At 38.4% G+C, this 22,781-nt stretch overlaps 1 protein-coding gene across 11 annotated transcripts in view; it reads left to right on the forward strand.

Moving 5' to 3' along the window:
- The window catches only part of GNG2 (G protein subunit gamma 2), a 122,684-nt gene that overhangs the window by 92,638 nt on the left and 7,265 nt on the right, over positions 1–22,781 (forward strand). For all 11 annotated transcript variants that reach the window (XM_016926081.4, XM_063792908.1, XM_054666015.2 and 8 more), the window contains one exon: positions 10,865–10,980. In XM_016926081.4, the coding sequence (XP_016781570.1) occupies positions 10,894–10,980 (87 nt within the window). In that variant the 5' untranslated portion in view covers positions 10,865–10,893. The remainder of the gene's footprint in view (positions 1–10,864; positions 10,981–22,781) is intronic.

Below are 22,781 nucleotides of genomic sequence, written 5' to 3' on the forward strand. Positions count from 1 at the left end.
ATGTGAAAACGGCCAAATATACCATCGACCCCAGATTAGGATCAGTCTGGTGCCTCTGAAAATGTGAATTGAGAAGAACTGAAAGAAAATCTTTCCCTGGGGAGACTGCAGCCGAAACACCCTTCTGACGAATGTGCTGACCTAATCTAAGCCTCAATTTCCTTCAACAAGGGATGCATCGCTCACTTCCCTTGAGCTGTGAGAATGAAACAAGATAATGCGTTAAAGCCCTTGGCCCAGTTCCTGGCATGTGGCGAGCTCTTGGTCCATAAGCAAATCTTCGTATTAGTGTGAGTTCCTGGTCCTCCATGAAAGAACAAAGCTTTTGGCCTGTAAAATCTAATCTCTGGAAATGAGAAGCACTAAAAAGAAGAGGAGTGGGGACGGAGTGGGGAGGCACTTGGAAGGCTCCTGTTTTGTTTTGTTTTGTTTTGTTGACAAATTCATTCTTCATCTTAGCCAGCGCCATGGAGTGAGTCCAGCTCTCTGTGTCTGGCCCCGCTGTGAACCCCCTGAGGCTATCCACAGTTGGATATCTTCCTGTTCCTTCCCTGCCCTACCCTCTTCAAATGCAAACTTGGGGGGGCTCAAGATTATTCCATACCCTTTATCTCCAAGCTAGTCCATGCCTGTTGGTATAGACATCTACCCTACACACACCTGCCCGCACCCTCTCTATTCTCATCTCCTTTTTTGTTCTTCATCTCAAACCTCCACACTGCTGCTCAAAAATGAACAAAGGTGAATGAGGAAACCAGGGCATCATGACACCTAAAAGATCTTTGTGACTTCCCAATTGTTGAAAGACATGATTGGGAAAGAGTGACTGAGTGTGCAAGGTGGATTCCAACCCAGATCCTCCGGGGCTTATAAGAGTTGAGAGAAAAGCAGTAAGTGTCCCAATAAATCTTTATTGATTTAAAATCTGCTTAGTGACTGAGAAGCCAAAAGAAATTAGTGTTTGCTGATTAGTAGAGATTGAAATGTGCTATTTTAGTATTTTCAGGTCAAAGTGATGAACTGGCAATAGAAAAAGGTGCCTGACAAACGACGACCCTGAAACCTAGCAGGCCGATATTTTGCAATTATTACTTCATTCACAATTCACATTGCAGCCACTATTGATAAGTTCTCTAGAGTTCTGTTTGTGAAAGCCCTTTAGAGGAATGGATATTAACAGTATTTTAGTATATATTATCTAATATTAGTATATATTCCAATCTAATTATTGTATATAAATATCAATTTTATGTTGTGTGTATATATACATCATTTAGTAGTATATAATATAGCATATGTTAGTATATATAATATCAATTTGATGATGGTTTACTTACTTGCTGCAGAATAAATTAGAGTAAGGATCAAAAAAAGTGAGTGGCAAAAATGACCAAACTAAACATGGGTTATGGTATGAGCAATTAACAAAGACATTTATCCAGATGACTAATTGCAAAAGCTCTGAGAAATTCTAAATTGGAACATCGTGAAATTAGTCTGCTAATTCAAAAGCAACTTATAAACAATCACCAAAGATGTGGCTGACTGACAAACAAGAATAATAAAAATATTAAGTGACTGAGAGACTATAAACCTCCAATTTGTATTCTAGACAGAAAAATTGTTTTATTGCCAATGTAATCCTAACTTGTAAATACACAAAACAAAATCTCTCAGCACCTACTGCAAATACCAAAACACAGTCCTGAGAAACATACAGTTGTAATTGAAATTACAGGCCTTAGGGAAGTCTGTCTGGATGCCACCCTTGAAAAACACAATTGAAGTATGAAAAGGATGGAATCCTCCACAATTAACCTACACACTCTCCACCCATTAACAAACCATTTATTTATCTTTGTGCCACAGAAATAAGGGGTTGTGTGTTTATTACTAAGCCTAAATGACAAGAAAATGTATGGTTTCTTAACAGAAAAGTTCCTTCTGAAAGAAATTAAAGTGCTGAATGTGTTTTTAGAAAATGAAATCTCCTCTAATGGTTATTGTTCCATAACAGGCCTATTTTTCATGTTTCTTGTTGGTTGGGTGGGACGGGGACTATACTCCTCTCATCAGTTGAAAAGAATAAAATTCCTTCTGTATTATTCTTCAGTCTGGAATTCAGGTGGGATAATTAGGGCATTCTTTCAGAATTCTATCAATCTCTTATACACAATTCCTATAATTGTTCCAGGGATTTTTGCTATTTGTATCTTTTTTGCTTACTGGCAAATATAACCCGGAATAATCTCATTCTGTCAGTAGACTGCATAAAAGAGACTCTGCTCTGTTTTAGATAAGCTGGGACCAGATATCTATAACGCATATTGCTGAGAATTATGAATGCTTAACACTTATTCATCATGAGTGAGAAAATAATAGGGATTATAAGACATAAGAATATAAAAACCCAGTTAGTTGAAAGTTTGCACATGGAGTGCTTTCTTTGAGCAGATTTTTCATGATGGCTTTATGGCTATTTTTTTAGGTATCCTTTCATATTTCTCACTGGGGGTACTATGGGCCTTTGAGCAGCACAATTCATCGTTGACTGGCATACTACAAGGCGTTAGAGTCTCCACTTCTGCACACTAACTGCCAGTAGCACTCCCAGTTATTGTCATAGCCCTAACCAACCCCACACATTTCCAAAAGCCTCATAAGAGGCAGTACCTTCCTGGTTGGTTACCACTGCCAGTGAGTCCAGTATGGGACCTTGAGAAAAGATTGAGTCCCATTAGAATTTCTGATTATTAGAATTTTATTTATTTTTTCTTTTTCTTTCCTTCTTTCTTTTTTTTTTTTTTTTTTTTTTTTTTTTTTAGAGACAGGGACTCACTGTGTTGCCCAGGCTGGATTCAAACTCCTGGACTCAAACAATCCTCCCTTCTCAGTGCCCCCAAGTAGCTGGGATACAGGCATGTGCCACCAGACCCGGTTAGATTATTAGAAGTTTTAAAAGACATTTTGGCTATAGAATTCTTAAAGAATCAACCTTTGGTGTGAAAATTTTCCCATTCAAATTTAAAGAAGTGTAACCACATGTATTCCATGCTATACCATGGTTGCCATGTGACCCAGTACTTGGCAGGTGCTGGCAACTACTGGGCTCACAACAGCTTGTTGTACCAAAGAATGTCACTCTAGCACTATCCAACCTTTGATCATCACCCCAGCTGATTTCCAGAAATGTTCTGAGATGCCAGAAGTGATTTCAGGAATCGATTTTCCCCAAGAGAACCTACCCTGACTCCATTTACCTCTGCCCCATCAACTCCTAGAAAAAGTGAAGTCTACTGCTGGGCATGCCTCTGGGGTGGTCCTCTGGCGGCCCCAAAGCCAGTGTGGGCCCTACAAAGGTAAATTCCAGGGCATCACAAGTCACAGTGCATCACCAAAGACTAGGCCAATGGGGTGAGGGGGAGTAGTGTGTAGAAATGAATCACCCTCTTTTTAACCAAAAGGTGTTTTTTTTTTTTTGTCATTTGTCTTTAAGAGATATGTATGTTTTGAAGCTTTGTCTACATGATTTTCTCAGCATATTTATTTTAAAGCCATTTCAGTGGTTAATGAATTCAAACCTTTATTCTCTCTTAAAAAAACTTCCGCACAATTTGGGTTACATGTAAAATGAAAAAGGGACACTAGCAAAGAATATATGATGTGTGTCTGTGCTTCCCTGTTGAAACTGCCTAAGCATCTAATGGGACTCTGTCAACCCTTTTTATTGACCCCATTATGTTCACAAGGTGCAACATCCTTTCCTCAAGAAGACTTTTTTTGTATGCAGTTACTTTAAAACTCATGTGAAGGTAGAAGACAAAAGCATTCTTCTCCAGTAAGAATCAGTGAATGTAGTATGTTTATTCACTAACAATGAATAATCTGAAAAGGAAATTAAGAAAAAATTCCATTAACAGTAGCATCAAAAAGAATAAAATACTTAAGAACTAACCAGGAAGGTAAAAGACTTATTCAACAAAAATTTTTTTTAAATTACTGAAAGAACACATAAATAAATGGAAAAAGACATCTCATGTTCATGGATTAGAAGACAATACTGTTAAAATGTCAATGCTAGCCAAAGCAATGGACAAATTCACTGCAATCCATTTCAAAATCCCAATAATATTTTTGTAAGAATAGAAAAATCTGTCTTAAAATTCATATAGATTCTCAAAGAACCCCAAATAGCCAAAGCATTCTTGAAACAGAACAAGTTGGAAGACTCAACACTTTCTGATTTCACAATTTACTACAAAGCCATGGTAGTCAAAACTGTAGCACTGGCATAAAGACAGACAATCCATATATAGAGACCAATGGAATAGCATAAAGAGCACAGAAATAAACCCTTACATATATGGTCAAATGATTTTTGAGAAGGGTGCCAAGACAATTTGTCTGACTCAATTTGGGCTGCTATCAAAAAAAAAATGCGATTGACAAGGTGGCTTAAAGAATAAGCATTTCTCACAGTTCTAAAGGCTAAATGTGCAAGATCAAGATGTCAGCATGATAAGGTCCTGGTGAGGGTTCTCTTCCTAATTTGGAAATGGCTATTTTTTTGCTGTTTACTCACATGGCTGAGAGAGAGGAAGAAATCATTTCTCTTTTTATAAGAGTACTAATATAATTTATGCAGACTCCACCTTCATGACCTAATTACTTCCCAAGGGCTCCACCTCCAAATACCATTATATTGAGGGTTAAGCTTTCACATGTGAATGTGGGAAAGGACACAAACATCCAGGCCATAATTCAGTGGAGAAAGGCCAACCTTTTCAACAAATCATGATGGAAAAACTGGATATCCACAGGCAAAAGAATGAAGTTGGCCGTAACACTGTGAACAAAAATGAACTTAAAATGGATCAAACACCTAAACATAAGAGCTAAAAACTATAAAACTCTTAAAAGAAAACATAGGGCAAAAGCTTCATGACATTGAATTTGTATATAACACCAGAGACATGGGTAACAAAAGCAAAAATAGACAAATTGGACTCCATAAAATGTAAAACTTTTGTGCTTCAAAGGACAGTTCAACAGAGTGAAAAGACAGTCCACAGAATAAGAGTAAATATTTGTAAACCACTTGTATGATACAGAATTAATATCCTAAATATGAGACACTTAAAACTCAACAACAATAACAACAAAAACCAATGCAAAAATGGGCAACAGACTTGAATAGGTATCTCCGCAAAGAAATATGAATGGCCAATAAACACATGAAAAGATGCTCAATTCATTAATCATTAGGGAAATGCAAATAAGAACCAAAGTGAGATACTATCTCACACCCATTAGGATGGCTACTGTGAAAAACAAAACAAAACAAAACAAACAAAAAAAATGGAAAATAACAAGTGTTACCATATGATCCAGCAATTTAACTTCTGGGTATAACCCCCCCAAATTGGAAGCAGGGTCTTTAAAAGATGTTTGGACCCCATTATTCACAGTAGTCATAGTAGCTAAAACATGGAACCAACCAAAGTGTTCATCAAGAGGTGAATGGATAAAGAAAATGTGGTATATACATACAATGGAATATTATTCAGCCTTAAAAAGGAAGGACATTCTGATAGGCTCAAGTGTGGATGAACCTTAGAGACATTATGCTAAGTGAAATAAGCCAGTCACAAAAAGACAAATACTGTATGATTCCACTTCTATGAGATACCTAAAGTAGTCAAATTTATAGAGACAGAAAGGAGAATGGTGGTTGCCAGGGGTTGAGGGGAGAATTGGAAGTTATTGTTTGATGGGTATAGAGTTTCAGTTTTGCAAGGTAAAAAGAGTTCTGGAGATGGATGGTGGTGATGATTGCACAACAGTATACGTGTATTTAATACCACTGAACTATATGCTTAAAAATGGTTAAGATAGTAATTTTATATTGTGCATTTTATCACAATTTTTTAAAAAGGAAAAATGAATCAGTGTAGAGGTCTTCTTTTAGCATAAATGGAGGGGTGTGTGCATGTATGTGTGTGTGTGTGATGCAGGGTCCAAATACCTCAAGCTTAGAAGACAAACTCTTTCTTATTTGCACACTTAAACATTGGAATGGGTTTTCTCCTCTTCCTCTCACATTGCGTTTTTTGTTTGTTTGTTTGTTTGTTTGTTTAAGATTCTTTGTTTTGTTTGCAATAGTTGGCTTTATAAGGTTTGAACAAATTCAGATAAACCAGGAATAGAGGTACATCACTTGGCATTTCAGGAAACAGCTAGAAAGCATGGATGCACATGTGTTGTCTTTTTTAACATATACAAAGCCAATACTTGTTCCAGAACAGCATGCATTTAACGTCTTGGTGTGTAATGTTTCGTTTGCTTGACCCTCAAATTCTGCAGAAGTCACAACATGAGCAAAAAGTCTACAAGGAAATGAGCTTCAGAAAATTATGATCCAGCAACATAGTATTCAAAATTGGAATTTCGTAATTCACGGTAGAGGTGGGGAAGATTGTCTATTGTGGACCACGGTCATGGATTGAAAAATAGATGTGGGCAAATCAAAAGCAACTAACAACTAATATTCAGATGTTGTCTGATGTATGAAGAAAGTGGAAGAAAGAGAATATCTTAAGAACATAGGAGGTAATTCAGCAAATTCCAATGAATATATAGATGTACATTCTACATTGTGGTCAGTTTAAAAGAGAAAGAAAAAGGAAGAGACTGATCACAAAGAATAAAAAACCATTGGATGGAAAGGAATGAAGCATCAAAATGTGTACAGTTTCAGAGATGGGTGTAAATGGCTTAATTCACAATCTCCTCACGCTGCTCCAGCTCCACCCCAGTGTTTCCAGTTGCGGTCATCTTCCTCTCTTCTCCTCACCAACACTGGATGCCATTGTGTCTCCTCCAGCCCTACTCCCTCACCAGTTGATTCTACTCTCTGGTGTCCTTCTTTTGCTCCTATTTTAGCTTCTGGCCTGTGGAGATCCCCCACTACGTGACTCTAAACCCAAAATGGATCCAGTATCCATTTTACATGAATCTCACCCTTCACCCAAATGCCACTGTCACCTCTTAGGAAAATAAACACTTCTTTGGAACGCTGGCCTAGTACTTTACAATTCTTTCAGTCTTCAGGAGGGGATTTTTTCATTGCTTTTACGAGAAATCAGCTGGATGTGAAAAAAAGGGAAAATGCACCAATTGATTCTAAAAGTGGTGCTCGACTCGCCTGGTTCATACAGTTAAACAAGAACATTCAGGGTGTAGCTGCCTAAAACTAGGAGCACAAAACAAAGCCTAGGTTTACTTTTTCTCTTAAGTCCATTGAGGTTTCAAATGTGTTTTCCCCTCCTGCATTTCTAGACTACTGCCCCATGCCTCTTCTTTCCCCATCTCAATTTCCCACCTCCCTACTTCCCTTCCCTCCCTATACAGAGGACTTCTTCCATGATAGGCAGAATAACAACCCCCCAAAGATGTTCATATCCCAATTCCCAGAACCTAGAAATACATTATGTCACATGGCAGAGAAGAATTAAAGTTGCAGATGGAATTAAGGTTGTTAATCAGCTGACTTAAAAATAGATTATCGTGGATTATCTGGGTGGGCGCAATGTAGTTACAAGGGTCCTTAAAAGTGGAAGGGGTGGGCAGAAGTCAGTCAGAGGAAGATGTGACTTCAGAGGAGGTCAGAGTGATGTGACATGAGAAGGGCTCCACTCACCTTTGCCAGCTTTAAAGATGGAGGAAAGGGCCAAGAGCCAAGAAAAGTTGACAGCCTCCAGAAGCTAGAAAATGAAAGAAAGTGAACTCTCAGAGCCTCAAAAAGGAACACAGCCCTGCTTGTACCTTGACTTTAGCCCAGTGAGACCCATCTGAGACTAATGCTCTCCAGAATTATAAGATAATAAATTTCTATTGTTTAAGCCCCTAAACTTGTAGTAATATATTACAGCAGCAATAGAACAAATATATTCTCTATCTCAGCCTCCTCAAGCCATTCACAGCTTTTCCCAGGGAGCATGAAAAGGCATTGAGACACAGACTTTCCTTGATGCTTGAATGACAATAATGGGTCATTTACTCAGTTAATAGCAGGTCTGTTGGCTAATGACAGAGAACCCCTCAATAATGGTGGCATCAATAAGATAGGCACTTATTTCTCTGTCACATCAAAGGTAACCATCTCACAGTTGGCATGGTGGCTCCACAAAGTCAGTAAGGACCCAGATCCTTCCTGTTCACCCTAGTGTAGCAGTCATGCTAGAGGTTCAAGATGGACTTCTGTGATCAATGCAGATGCCTCCCAGGCCAGTAGCAGGAGGAAGGAGAGACAAGGTGTATACCTCTTCCCTTCAAGAACATTTCTGCTTATATCTCATTGGCCAAAACTTAGTCATGTAACTATACCTAGCTGCAAGAGAGGCTTGGAATGTATCTTTCAGCTAAATACACCTAGCTAAAATTCAGGGTTCTTGTGGTCTCCACTAAGAAAAAAAGTGTCGTTACTAATGAAGAAGAAAGGAAGAGGGATTAGAAGGCAAGTTGTGATCTCTGCCACAGGTCACCCTGTAATCTGATGTAGATTCAGGGCAGAAGAGTCACTGGCCAGAATCTCAAATGTCCCAATAAGAATTTGGTAATTCTGTGATAGTCTGCATTCCAGCGTGATGAATGAATTCCAGTTTGGCAGAAACATTAGCTTCACAGAACAGCATCCAGGGGCTTGTAAATTGTGGCTGCATCCAATGTTGGATGAATAGAAGAGTTAGGCTACCCTTCTGAATAAGTCAATGCTCTATCTTGGCCCTATGAAGTCTTCCTAGGCTGTTAGATGTTTGTTTAATTGTGGAGCATGTAATTTCCCTGTGAGGCTGCGATGATTGGGTCTCTAACCATGCTAATGAAATAATACTTGTTAAAGTCTCCTTTTATTATTTTGTTTTTCCATGCAATTCTCCTTCCTTTGATCTCCAAATGTGTAAAAGTAGAGTTCAGAGATCTCTGTGACTTCAAAAATTCCTTCAATCTTCCCTCTCATTTTATTGTCTCCAAACTCTTTGAAAATAAATTGAGGGATGGCCGGGCGTGGTGGCTCATGCCTGTAATCCCAGCACTTTGGGAGGCCGAGGTGGGCGGATCACGAGGTCAGGAGATCAAGACCATCCTGGCTAACATGGTGAAACCCCGTCTCTATTAAAAATACAAAAAATCAGCCGGGTGTGGTGGCGGGCGCCTGTAGTCCCAGCTTCTCAGGAGGCTGAGGCAGGAGAATGGCATGAACCTGGGTGGTGGAGCTTGCAGTGAGCCGAGATCGCGCCACTGCACTCCAGCTTGGGCGACAGAGGCAGACTCCATCTCAAAAAAAAAAAAAAGAAAAGAAATTGAGGGAACAATTAATTGTCCTCCAATTTATTCTGTAAATGATGTTGGGTGGCTTATTTTGTAGTATTCTTTAACATAATATTCTTCATGAAGGGATTTGTATGTTATAGAGAGTTATACCTAATTTCTTCTTTTGTCTTGAAGAACTGGATATCAAGAAATAAGTACCAAAAGAGATAATTTATAGACTTTTGCTTTTTGGTCATTAAGACAATAATTATTTGTTGATTTTAGTTGGTAGGTTAAAAAAAAATCTATGTACAGAATTTGTTACGGGTTATTCTTCATTTTCCAGGTTTTCTGTGTGTTCTTTTTCTTTTTAAGATAAGTAACCTGATCTTACTTCATCCTTTGGTAAAAAGATTGTCCAAAGCTAGCAGAAGTCATTATTTTTTATATAATATCTTCAGAACAAGATTCCATTAGTGTTGACGAGGCAGTGTTTAATGTTTCTGTTTCATGGGTCATGCACTCTAGTCAAATCAAAGCACTTAGGTTTTGCTTTATCCAGTAGGATATCAGTGATCTCAAGGAGCATATTTACACAGATAGTCCTAAAATTGCATATGACACCTTGACACAAAGTAAGATTTGTTCAGAATGTGGGGGAAGTGGGCATCAGCAACGAGAATAAAATAAGGTATTTTCCAAGATGAACAACAATAATAAAGTGAGATGGTGTGTCAAGAAAGGATAAGAAGAGAAATGAATGTGGGATAGGATTTGAAGGGGGAGGGGAGCACACATGGAGAAAGAGGTATGGCAGAGACAAAGAAACCATCTCGCAATCTGCCTAGGAACAGAACTCTACTCTCAAACCCTGGCCTCAAGGGATCCTCCCACCTTGACCTTTCAGAGTGCTGGGATTACAGGTGTGGGCCACCATGCCCAGCCAAGAACTCTACTCTCAAAATGTTTATGTTCCAGATTTATAAAAGAAATCAGTTAATAAGTTTGTTGTACTTCATTTAGAATAACACTGGTGAACTAATTGTCATATTTAGAGATTAGGCATGGCAATCCCTCCCATTTGGCATGATAGATGTGTCCCTGAGGAATTATGAGTAAAGTAGATCGTTGTGACTCAAACTTTAATTTCAAATAGAGTGGGGAGGAATGGCTATTTACAGCAATGCTGGATTAAGTGACACTGAAAAGCCAAGCCTCCCACTATAGTGTCTCTGTAGTATAATACGCTGAGGTGGTCACAGTTAACCAGAAGGATGGGGTTTGAGCCCACTGGGAGAACATTTGGTAATATTCTTTGTGTGTGTGTTTTTTTTCTATCTAAAGAAGGGATGGGGAAGTAGGGAGAATTGGAAAATCAAACCTCATCCTCTGCTCTGCCTGCCAGTCAGAGGTAATACCGACCAAGGATGGAGAGGGCTGGAGAAGCCAGGCCTGGCTACAGCCACTGCTTTGAGATCCCCTAGTTACGATGAACTTGCACATTTGCTGGCTCATGAATTCTCTGGTACAATCTTCTTTTTGTTTTCTTTTCTAGTGTTTCTGAAAGATCTATCCAGCACTCCGATGGCCAGCAACAACACCGCCAGCATAGCACAAGCCAGGAAGCTGGTAGAGCAGCTTAAGATGGAAGCCAATATCGACAGGATAAAGGTGAGGATGGTCTAACCCCACACTTCATCTAGCGTGAGTCTAAGGCGCATGATTTGCAGTCATCTGTCATGTGACCACTCTTTCCTAGAGAGGGATAAAACCAGTAATGACAGGAGAGCATCTTAAAGATTAGGCAGAAGTTCATTTCTAACGTGTCTTTCCCTTCTCCAGCATAAAATAATAGAATAAATTAGATCCTCTTTCCCATGTAGAATTAAAAACTAACAACACAACACAAAAAAAAAAGCAAAACAGGCTCGTGGTTAAATTCCAGTGAGAGAAATTAGAGAACACATAAAATATATCAGTGCACTAGTTCCCCTCCCTGTCCTCATGGAAACGTTTTTCTTATTTGGTTTTTAATTTTTTCTGTCCTGGTTCAGGTTCTAAGGCTAAATGTCCACATTTTGGGTCTAACACTTCTAGTTATCCTTGCACGTTATAAGTTTTTTCTTCTTTATACTTTATTGAATTTTTTTCCTGCAAACACAAAAGTCACACCTTGCCTCCCTAAGAAGTCAAACAACAAAGAGGTTTAATGAAAGTTCACAGTCTATGTGTTTCTTTTTTTCCTCTCCCTCCCCAGACCTAACCTGACAGCTTTGCTGTAAGCTGGGGCTAATTCATCTGGAACCAAGACTTTAAATTCAGACCCTTCGTTGGTAGTTTTCAGATGAAAACCTTGGCCAATATGCTGTCGTTATTAATAGATAGCTATGGCATGGTGGCAAAGTAAATTTCTGTTAACCATCAAAACTTTACTGCCCCAGAAGTAAAATGCCTTACCCAAGAATTCTGTGAAATGCAGCTCAGAAACATATCTCATTGTACTAAGCTAAAACTACAACCTTCTTCCAAATGCCCTTTTAAAACTAGAATATTTTTCCTATTTTCTCCATACCTAATTCAGCACCTGGGCAATCCAGCTGTCCTTTGGAGTCTGACAGGGTCAATAAAATTTGGCTCATGGGCCAAAGCCAGCCCACTGCCTATGTTTATAAAGAAAGTTTTATTAGAACACACTCATTTACGTATTGTCTATGGCTGCTTTCACTCTAAAACAGCAGAGTAGGGTGGTTGTAACAGAGACCATATGGCCCACAAAGCTAAAATATTTACTCTCTGGTGTTTCACAGGAAGTTCACTGACCCCTGGTCTACAGCGATGGTTCTCAGCTCATCTGTGCGTTCCCAACACCCAGAGAGCTCTATAAAAGGACCAATTACCGAACCACACCCAAACCAATTAAATTAGAATCTCCTGGGGTATGATTCAGGCATCAGTATTTTTTAAAAAGAATTTTTCAGTTCATTCCGATGTATAGCCAAGGTTGAGAACCACTGTCCTATGGGAAGGAGTTTACTTCTGCTAAGTCTCATCAGGTATGTGCTAGAGAGTGAAGAGAGAGCTCTTCTTTCTCTACAAGTAAGATGAGCAAATACCCATGGACATTTTCCCATTATCCTAAATCTCCTTCGTAAAATTTGATGCCTAGTAATGGACCACAGGATTTAATCAGCTCCTGCTCTTCTTTCAACAGCCTTAATTCTTCTTCTTTCTTCATGACTGAGATCACTAAAGCGACCTTACCGTGCTCCTTTGCCATCTTCCTCTTCTCCTCTTTTCTTGCTTCTTCTTTTTCACTCTCTTGCTGAAAAAGCACAAAGCAACAGGTGGGCACAATACCTGCTGAGAGAAGTAAGGTGGCCCATGGATTGTCAAATCAGAAAGGGTCATTCAGTTCTTTTTGAGGGAGAGGAGGTTCTGCCCATGGGCCTTCTGGAAAATACCACTTTGACTTTTGAGGTGGTCCAACTATGATAAAAGTTTGTGAAGCTTTACTGTGGTTGATGTTTTCTGTTAATATTCAGCATCCCCAGTTACTGTTCCTGAAGGAGGATGTGATGTGCTCATGGGTGATGAAAACTAACAGCAGAAGAAAGATAATAGAAATAGAGCTTTTCAGAAATAGTTTAGACTTTTATCATCCCTCACCTGAATTACTGACTGCAAGGGGCTCCTATTTGCTGTCTGCAATTCCATCTCAACACATCTCCATCCCGCCATCAATTACCTTCCATATTCCTTCCAAATATAATGTTCTAAAAGAAAATCTAATTACATTCCTCTTTATTGAAAATCAGCTCATGATTCCCCATCACCAGTAAAATAAAATTCAGGCCCTTTAGCAGTGTATACAAAGTTCCTGCGACCCCTGTCATCTCTTCAGCTTCATTCCTGCTCTCTTTTCTGCATGCCTTACAGAACCACTTTTAATTCTTTTGATGGGAATTTCAAATGCCTAGAACATCCAGTCTCCTTTGCCCCTCTACCTTGCTGCTTTACTTACCTTACTTTACTTAACACTTGACTGCATTGACTCATTAAAGATTCAGATCAAATTATTAGGTCCTTTAAAAAGTTTTCCTAGACCCTCATCATGAGGTTGGATTTTTGCTGTTTGTTCAGTTGTTCATTCATTTACTTATATAATAAATACTTTACTGAGAGCTTTATAAATTGCAAGGGCTTGTTAGGTTCTAAAGAGATGGAGATAGACAAAAACATGATTCTTGCTCTCAAAGATCCCTGACCTAGTTGGAGACTACAAAAAAATTGAACAAGGCCTATTATTGATGCAAACAAGATATCCAAGAAGCATAGTTACCAAATGTCATCAGAAAGAAGCCAACACCACACTCTGATTGCCCTTTGAAGAGACACAAATAAATCAATACTAAAAAAGAAGCAAAGCATGAACCTGATAAACTGGGTGTGAGTAGTTGCCTTCCTAGGTGATCTTCACATTCAAATCTCTGAATCCCACTTGATGTCATTGGACCTTACATTGTTAGAAATACAGCAGCATCCTGTATTTCAGCATTTGTTCTGTACCTCAGAGCCAGGCAGGCTTGCTGTGGTGAAGTGACAGATTATTTTTAGTTGAGCAGTTGGATAAAGTGTTGACTGTGTTGACACGGTTGTCAGCTAGCTGGTTTAGGGCTTGGTTATCTGCCTTTGGAAGTCTTTTCAAGGCTTTTGAGCATTCAGGCTTCTCCACCTACTTTCCATACGTGATCCTGTCAGCAGGAAGGGGCTTCTCTCTGAAGATCCCAGGCTTGTGATTTTCCAGTGAGAGTAGTGACCTCTTCAAGCTATAAAGGATAGAAATGGCTTTATATACGTCTGGCAGAACCTACTGCAACTGAGGTGGCAAAGAATAGGACTCTTAAGAGGAGGATTTGGGGACACAGCTGGAATTGAAGTTGTTGAGGGTCCCTTAAGCAGGCAGTGGCCTTATCCCTCATGTGACCCCCGGAATAAATTATGCTGCATAGAGTAGCCCTACTCTATGAATAACATAGTTACATGAGTAGCATGTTTGTTTTTTAAGCCTTCTTGTTTTCTATCCCTTTACATCACAGACCCTGGGAGATTTGGGCTAAGTGAACCAATTATCTTTTCATAAGCCTCGGGCATATATAAATTATACTCTCAGCCTCTTTGTATTTCTTTGTTAGGATTTCATTCAAGGACAGAGGGTAAAGAGAAATAAAAGGAAATTGGGAAGAGAGTTAGGGGAAGGGAGAGAGAGGGGCTGTGGACTGTGACACCTGGATGAATGAAACAGCAATAGACTCACACTAACACTGACCAAAGACAAAATGAAAGAAACCTTGTCCTTAGAGCACAAGAGGAGGGAACATGCACAAAAGTAAAGGACAGCAGGGCTTCAGTAAATCTGTTTATTCATCATTGTATTAGGACTCTTTGAGTTTCTAATAATAGGAATCTAAACCAAGCTAGCTTAAGCAGAAAGAGGTACTGATTATAAAAGATACAGGATGTCTCAATCCAAGAGCAGAAATGTGGCTAGATAGGCAGTGGAAGTGAGAACTGGAAGGCCATTGAGAACTGCAAGTGCTCCGTCACCTGTCTCTGCTCCTCTCTCTGTGTCTGCCTCTTCCTTTTCCTGGGAAGAAGGGATTTTTAGCTGCCAGGTTCATATAGCAGGCACAAGATGGCTGCCCATGGTTCCCAGGATCACAACTCATAGTTCCAGCTCCATGAAAAAAGAGATGGCTTGATTCAATCATTTTCAGTCTCCATAGCACGTAGTCCTAGAGTGCCATCTCTGTTCCAGCAAGAATGAGCCATCTCCAGCTTCAATCAACTGACATTCAAATTGAACTCCATTATACAGACATAGCCCCTAGGAATTAACCTGCCCATGTAGAGGAATGGGAATGGGAATAGGAATCATTGTAAGCTGGAAAGATGCTCTTTGGCAGGAGATGCTATTAATATTATGAAAAATAATGTAAATTTAAGAGTAAAAGATATAAGATGCAAGGCAAGAGCATGGGTAAAATGATTGCTTCTTAACTAATTGGCTGCTCCATAAATTGACCCCACAGAAAAATGTCTCATTTCTCCCATATACTCCCAACAGACCTTTCCAAGTGATTCCTTTTATCGTTCTAAAAGTGTGCTATGCAAAGTGTCACCTCTCTGGTTATTCTGGGTTTCTCACTGAGAATACCCTTCCCTCTTATTTCTTTGCCTCTCCCAATCTTATTCCTCCTTTAGGGGTCAGCTCAAGTTCCTACTTGTTCATGAATCTCTTTTTCTATTCTGACCATATTTACTAATCAATTTACTAATTAGTTTCATCTTCATCAAATAAATTTTTCCACCTAGACTACATAGTCCTTTTCAAAGACCATGTTGTTTACTTGCTTGCATCTTTCATGGTACTGGGGTACACAAGCATTTTGTAAAAGCTTTTTTCAGTAGACAGCTTTAAATTTGTATATTAAGAGTGTCATATAACAAAACATTACTATATTCCCCATGACATTCCCAGTTACATTCATGGACTTGGAGATTCCAAGCATGAATGTAACTGGACAAATAAAACTGTGGTAATGGGGAAGTCAAATTAAATATTTTTTAAAAGGATGGAATTAGTCATTTTAAAGAAAGATAAATTGTTTCATATCATTGTATGATCATAAATATCTAGCATTTATAGTGTGCCTTCTGTTTAAAACACTTTAACATATAAAAAGAACAGACTGACTTTCACAACGAGGACAAATATGTATAAATTAGTGAGCCAAATATGGACATTTCTAATGATTAAGTCATCTTTATGATGATTATGATAATAGATTGAAATTGAACTTCATGGAACCCTGTAGTGAGAAATGGTCCAGTTAGATGCCATGCTTGGAACTAGAGAGAGGACATATATTCTAGGTTTAGGACATTTTAAGTATTTTTCCAGCATTTGAGCTGAGAGTATCCCTTCCCTAAAATGCTTGTGTTCAATTTTATTAGGAAAAATGGAATACAATCCTCCTTCTAGGCCAATTCCAACCTCACCCTATATATCTCTTTCTCCAACTCTTCATTTATATCCTTTAAAATATCCTTTGCAATAAGTTGGAAATAGCAAGTAAACTGTTTTCTTGGGTTCTGTGAGCTACTCTAGCAAATTATCCAACCTGAAGAGGTAGTCATGGGAACCTCTGATTTGTAGCCAAGTTGGACAGAACTTGTGAGTAACCTGGGGGCCTACTGCTTGCTATTGGCATTTGAAATGGGGCAGGGGCAGCCTTGTGAGACTAAGCTCTTACCTGTGGGATCTGTTTCTATCTCCACATAGATAGTATCAGAATTGAATTAAATTGTAGGACACACAGGTGGGCCAGAGAATTGCTTGGTGTGGGAAAACCTACACATCTGGTATCATAAAAGAAGTATGTAGAGTGGTGTGAGTATAGATTAGGAGGAAACAGTTGGATTGTTTTTCTATACACACTTCCCATCTCAAGCCTCCATCCAGTATAATCTTTGAAATCCTTTTAAAACACAAATTAAAGTTAAGTCAACCTTAGATGGCTCCATTAATGCGGGCAACCCAACTAAAGCCATGATTTTATGACTGATACCCTTAATACACAGGCAATTTCCCGTGTGTATAGGCAATGACAGCCTGTGCTTATTTTTTGCCTGATGGCTTGCAAGCATTTTGCAACATCAATTTTAAGATGTGTCTCAATTTCAGATGTAATGAAGATGGATTATATCTCTACCTTCTGTTTAAATTTGGGGATCTGGTTTTTATCCTTACTGACAACTGCTTCATCTTGGCATTGTCAAGCAGTCTTTCTAGAGTAATTCTCCTGTTTTTTTGGAGCCTAGACTCACAGTCCGGTAGCCTTCATTGAAGCTGTCTAGAGTACCACCTGCCCCGCCCCACCACCCCCACAACTCCTTACTTCCCGGTTCTCAGTCCCAGTCTGGTTTGGTGAGGATGCTGGATAGTAGGATTTCAGCAATTGCTAATCTGGGGAGATCCTTGCTGTGATCAAAAGTGAAGTCCTTCACTTGTGCAGTAGATCCCACCTCTCTAACCAAGAAACCTCCAGCAGTTTATTCTTCCACCTTCTGTCTATCCTGCATCATCAGTTTTTGATTCTCTACATCATTTCCATTATCATACAAACATGGTGTTATTTCTCCATCTTAAATAAAATTTGATTTTTTTCTCAATCCCTCCACTTCCCCTTCTAGCAACGGCCTCAATTGTTTACATTTTTTGCAGTATGACTTTGAAAAAAGTATCTATATCCACCATCTCTAATTTCTCTTTTCCTTTTCTTTTGCAAAGTCATTTTTATTCTGGAAGTAATCTCAAAGTTACAGAAGAGTTGCATGTATGGTGCAAACAATTTTGTTTTCTCCTGAGCCAGTTGAGAATAAGTTGTCAAAAGATGTCCTGTCACCTCTGAATACTGTAATGTGTATTTTCTACAAGTAAGGACATTCTTCTACATACTCATAATACAATCATCAGAATCAGGAAATTAACACTGACCCATTACTACCTTCTAATCCTGAGATCCCATTTAAGTATGCAAATCATCCCAGTAATGTCCCTTTTAGCGAGAGGACCAAGTTCAGAATCATTTATTGCATTGAGTTGTCCTGTCTGGCACAGTTCTTCAGACTTCTGTGACCTTCATGACCTTGACACTTTTGGAGATTATAGGCCATTTATTTTTTAGAATGTCACTCAGTTTGGGTTTTTCAGATAATTATAATTAAATTCAGGTAACAAAACTTTGGCATTCATATCATAGAACTAATGGAGTATTCATTTCATTGTATTCTATTGGTGGGACATTATCTCAAATTGTTACTGACTGGTAATGTTAAGTTTCACTACCTGACTAATGTGTTTTCCAGATTTCTCCACACAAACCTATTTGTTTTCTTTTTGAAGTTAAAAAGTATTTGGAATTTGGGAAGGAATTTCCTCTTTTATTCAGTGGTGTACAGTCTGCTACTATCATCATGTATTTTGATGTTTCCGTTGGCACAGACTGAAAGTGGTTATTGTGTCCTTTTGGCATGCTGCCCTCATTCTTAGAGCTCTTTCTCAGTTTTTGGCACAGAAAGATGTTCTAAGCTCCCCTTGTTTTCCCTGCCCCAGTCCTGGAATCATCCTTTTTTCCAAAGAGCACTGGTTCCTGGTTCCTTTGAGAATGGTATTTAGAAACCAAGATCTAGATGCCAAATGTGCTCACTGCTGAAGTGTTGCTGCCCCCAGGACTTCTCAGTGGATAGAGCTAGATAATACAGTCATACAATCAGTCTGTCTCTCTCTCTTCCATCCCCCCCACCCCCATTTATATTTCTTTCTATATCTGTATGTATGTGTATATGTAACCATAAGTTCTCACTGACACCACCAATTCCTACCCTACACTGCAGGGTTCATTCCAGTTTTCTACTTTCCATATTTGTAACTCCCTTCACCTGCAGTGAAACACCTGGCTCCCCTTATCCTTGTTTGGTCACTGTCTTGTAGGGAACCAAGCTTCCACTCCATGGCCTCCTTTCCCCACATGGATGCCTTGCACATCCATGTGGAGGTTCCTATACTCCTTACCAGGCTGGACCCTGCGTAGATGTTCTCCTTATCCTACTTCAGCTCTGATATCCCATCATGAGTCCCTGAGCTAATGTAAAATCCTAACTTGCTTGGTCCTACCTAATCATTTTAAGATTGAATTGTCCCGGAAGAAGAAGGAGCAGAAGGCCCATTTACTCTTAAACCCATTCCAATGAGGCTTTCACACCCACCATTCCACTGAAGCTTCTCTCATCAAGATCACCAATGACTCCAGACTGCTAAATTTAATAGTTACTAGTTTTCATCTTATTTGATGTCTTGGCAGCATTTGACATGACTGATGACTCATTGTGCCTTGAAACACTTTCTTTATTTGCCTCTTAGTAATGCCTACTTTCACAGGCTACTCCTTTTAATTCTCCTCTCGTTTGTCTTAGGCTCTCCAACTTATTACATTCAAGGGTCCTAGGGTTCATTCATTACTCAGCTCTACTTTCTTGGTGATCTTGTTAGTTCCCAAGGCTTAGTGTACCATCTCTAGGACCTTGATTACCAAATTTATAGCTCTAGCCCAATTATTTATCTCAAACTCCAGCATCATACATCTCACTAACAGACATTTCAATTTCAATCTGTCTAAAACTGCATTCTTGATCTTCACCCCCAAAAGTCTGTTGCCATAGCCCTACCCAGCTCAACTGACAGCAAGTTCATTTTTCATTTGCTTGGTCCAAAAACTTAGAGTTATTCTTAATTTTCCTTTTTTATTCATACTGTGCATCTAATCCATTAGAAAATCCTGGTGATTCTACATTCAAATGCTATTTATCCAGAATTAGACTACTTTGTACCACCTCCGCTGCTATTACTCTATTCTGAATCCCTGTTGCCCTTCACTTTGATAAAGCAGTAGCCTCCAGGGTAGTCTCTGCTTCTACCCTTGACTCCCATAGAGTACTGTTCACAACACAGCATTCTGAGTGCTTCGTTAGAATGTAAGTCAATGGGTCACCATTTATTTTATTGTAACTTTCATTTTGTAAGTTTCTACCAAAAGATTGATTATTTTCTTAATTAAGCTTAACTATTGCAACCTGTTCCCCAGACCCCTCACTACCATCACCAACACACTCTCTCAATCCCCTTTACCCTGAACTACTTTTTTATTTTCTTATGAACTTACTACCTTCCAACATTCTCTATATAACCACTATGTTTCATTGCCTATTCTCACCATTCTCCCACTCAAATACCATATAAGCAATTTGATTATGCTGTGCATTGGTGTCGTTTGATTTATGTTTCTTCATTTGGGGTTTCTTGAGTTACTTGAACCTGTGGATTTGCAGTTTTCATTAAATTTGGAAATTTTTCAGCCATTATATCTTCAAATATTTTTTCTTTATCTTTCACTCCCCATATCTCTCTGCTTCTTTAGGGACTCCAATTATATGTGTATTAAGTCATTTGAAGTTGTCTCCTATCTCAGTGTGTTTTGTTCATTTTTTTTTTCAGTCTATTTTCTCTCTGCACTTCATTTTGGATAGTTTCTATTGCTATCTTCAAGTTCAGTAATCTTTCTTCTACAGTGGCTAATCTGCTAATTTTATTCATTGTATTTTTCACCTCATTGTATTTTTTCATCTCTACATATTTGATTTGTGCCTTTTTATATCTTCCATATGTCTTTTTATCATGTGTTGATTTATTCTACCTTCTTGATCATGTGGACAATATTAACAATTGTTATTTTAACAATATTCGTGTCTATAAATCTGCTAATTCTATTCATTGTATTTTTCATCTCATTGTATTTTTTCATGTCTACATATTTGATTTGTGCCTTTTTATATCTTCTGTATGTCTTTTTATCATGTGTTGATTTATTCTACCTTCTTGATCATGTGGACGATATTAACAATTGTTAAAATAACAATTGTTTAAAAATAACAATTGTTACTTTTGTTAAAGTATTTAACAATTGTTACTTTTGTTAAAGTATTTAACAATTGTTAAAATAACAGTTAAGTTACTTGGAAACATTTTGATCTATTCAAGACTTACTTTTCAACTTTTCAACTTTGATAGGTGGGTCCACAACATTTAACCTGGGGCTATATGGCATCACTAATGAAGTAATAACCTTGTTAGGACTCTACTCAATGTCTTGTGTGCTGGGAAGCCTTTCTACTCTGGCCCTATGTGATCTCCAGGATTGTTTTACTTGCTCCTTCCTGATATTCTTTGCATAGCCTCAAGTGGTTTTCTCCTATGCATGTGCCAATCAGTATTCGGCTAAAGACTCAAGATGAATCCTCCAGAGGCCTTAAGAGCTTTCTCTCCTCTAGTGTAATTCTTTCTTCTCTGCTATTCTCTCCTCAACTCAGGGAGATTGCTGAACTCTGTCTGGGTACTCCCTCCCTGTGCAGTGGCAGGCAGTAAGCTGGGGCAACTGTAGAATTTATCTTATCTCCCTTCTCTCAGGGATCACTCCTCTGTGCTGCCTATTGTCTAAAAGTTAAAAATTATTTCTTCATATATTCTGCCCAGTTTTTAATTTAAGGCAGGAGAGTTTAGTTGGCCCTTATTACTCCGTCATAGCCAAAATTGGAAGTATAGAATGCTGTATAAACTCTACAGGGACAAGCATCTTTGTATATTTTGTTCCCTGATTATTGCAAGTATCCAGACTACACCTGGCATATTTGATGCTCAGTAAATATTCGTTGCATGAAATATCTGTCGAAGAAGATTATGTTTGAGAACTCCTTCAGCAATTACTATGAGTGTTGAATATGTGTCAGGAACTGATTATACGGTAGTAAATAACACAGGTGTGGTTCCTGCCTTTGTGGAGCCCAGAGCCTAAAGGGAAAGGCAAATATTAAATGGCAAATAAACAAACGATGTCCGTAATTATAAACTGTGACAGCAATTTATAATTTCTGTGAAAGAGAAGAATGTGAGAAAGTACTCTGAGAGAAAATAATCAGGAAAGTCACTGTGGATGAGGCGATCAGTGAAGGTTCTGCAAGGAGGTGGTATTTCTGCTGACTTCTGAAGGAAGACGATAAGCCAACCCATTGAGGAGATGAAGAGAACAATATTCTAGGATACTGAATATGTGACACTCTGAGGCAAAAAAGAACTTGGAGCTTTCAAAAAGTAAAGGAGATATTTGAGAGGGAAGAATGCTACAACATGAAATTGGAGAGAGGGGGAGGCCCAAAACATGCAATACCCACAGGCTGTTTTACAAAGTTTTGGTTTTCTACAAATTACAATGAGAAGTTATTGAAGGTTTTAAATAGGAGAATGATAGGAATCCACTTGTATTTTAAAAATATCTTTCTAGCTACAGTATGGAGCATACTACTCCTGCATAGTTATGAACACAGGAAGTCATTTAAAACTGAGATAATTAAACATTTTTGTGCTCTTGACTCATTTGTCTGTCTGCTCAAGCCTATGGTCTCCTTAGAATCATGTTTTTAAATTACAAAAGAAACTAATTATATTGACATGAGGGTCATTAGAATATTTTTGTAAAACATTTTAAATAATATTCTTTAAAATATTTAAAATATCAATTTTTAAAAATATATGTGATGTAGTTATACATAGGTACTCCTTTGTTAACTGATTATGTAAGATCTAATAGGTCTACAATCATAAGGTGGATGAACAGAAATGCAATGTTGAGGTGTCTGCAATGAATATAATGTGATTGAAAGTATCTGGTATCTATCAGTGGCCAAGTCACATGTACTGCTAGGGCTACTGCAGTGTGTTGTCTATATTTATAATGAGAGGAAATGTTAAATTTCCATTTGAGGTTAGTGAAAAATAGAGATGTAAATTTTTTGTATTATTT

The sequence above is a fragment of the Pan troglodytes genome, chromosome 15, assembly GCF_028858775.2.
Source record: "Pan troglodytes isolate AG18354 chromosome 15, NHGRI_mPanTro3-v2.0_pri, whole genome shotgun sequence".
NCBI lineage: Eukaryota > Metazoa > Chordata > Mammalia > Primates > Hominidae > Pan > Pan troglodytes.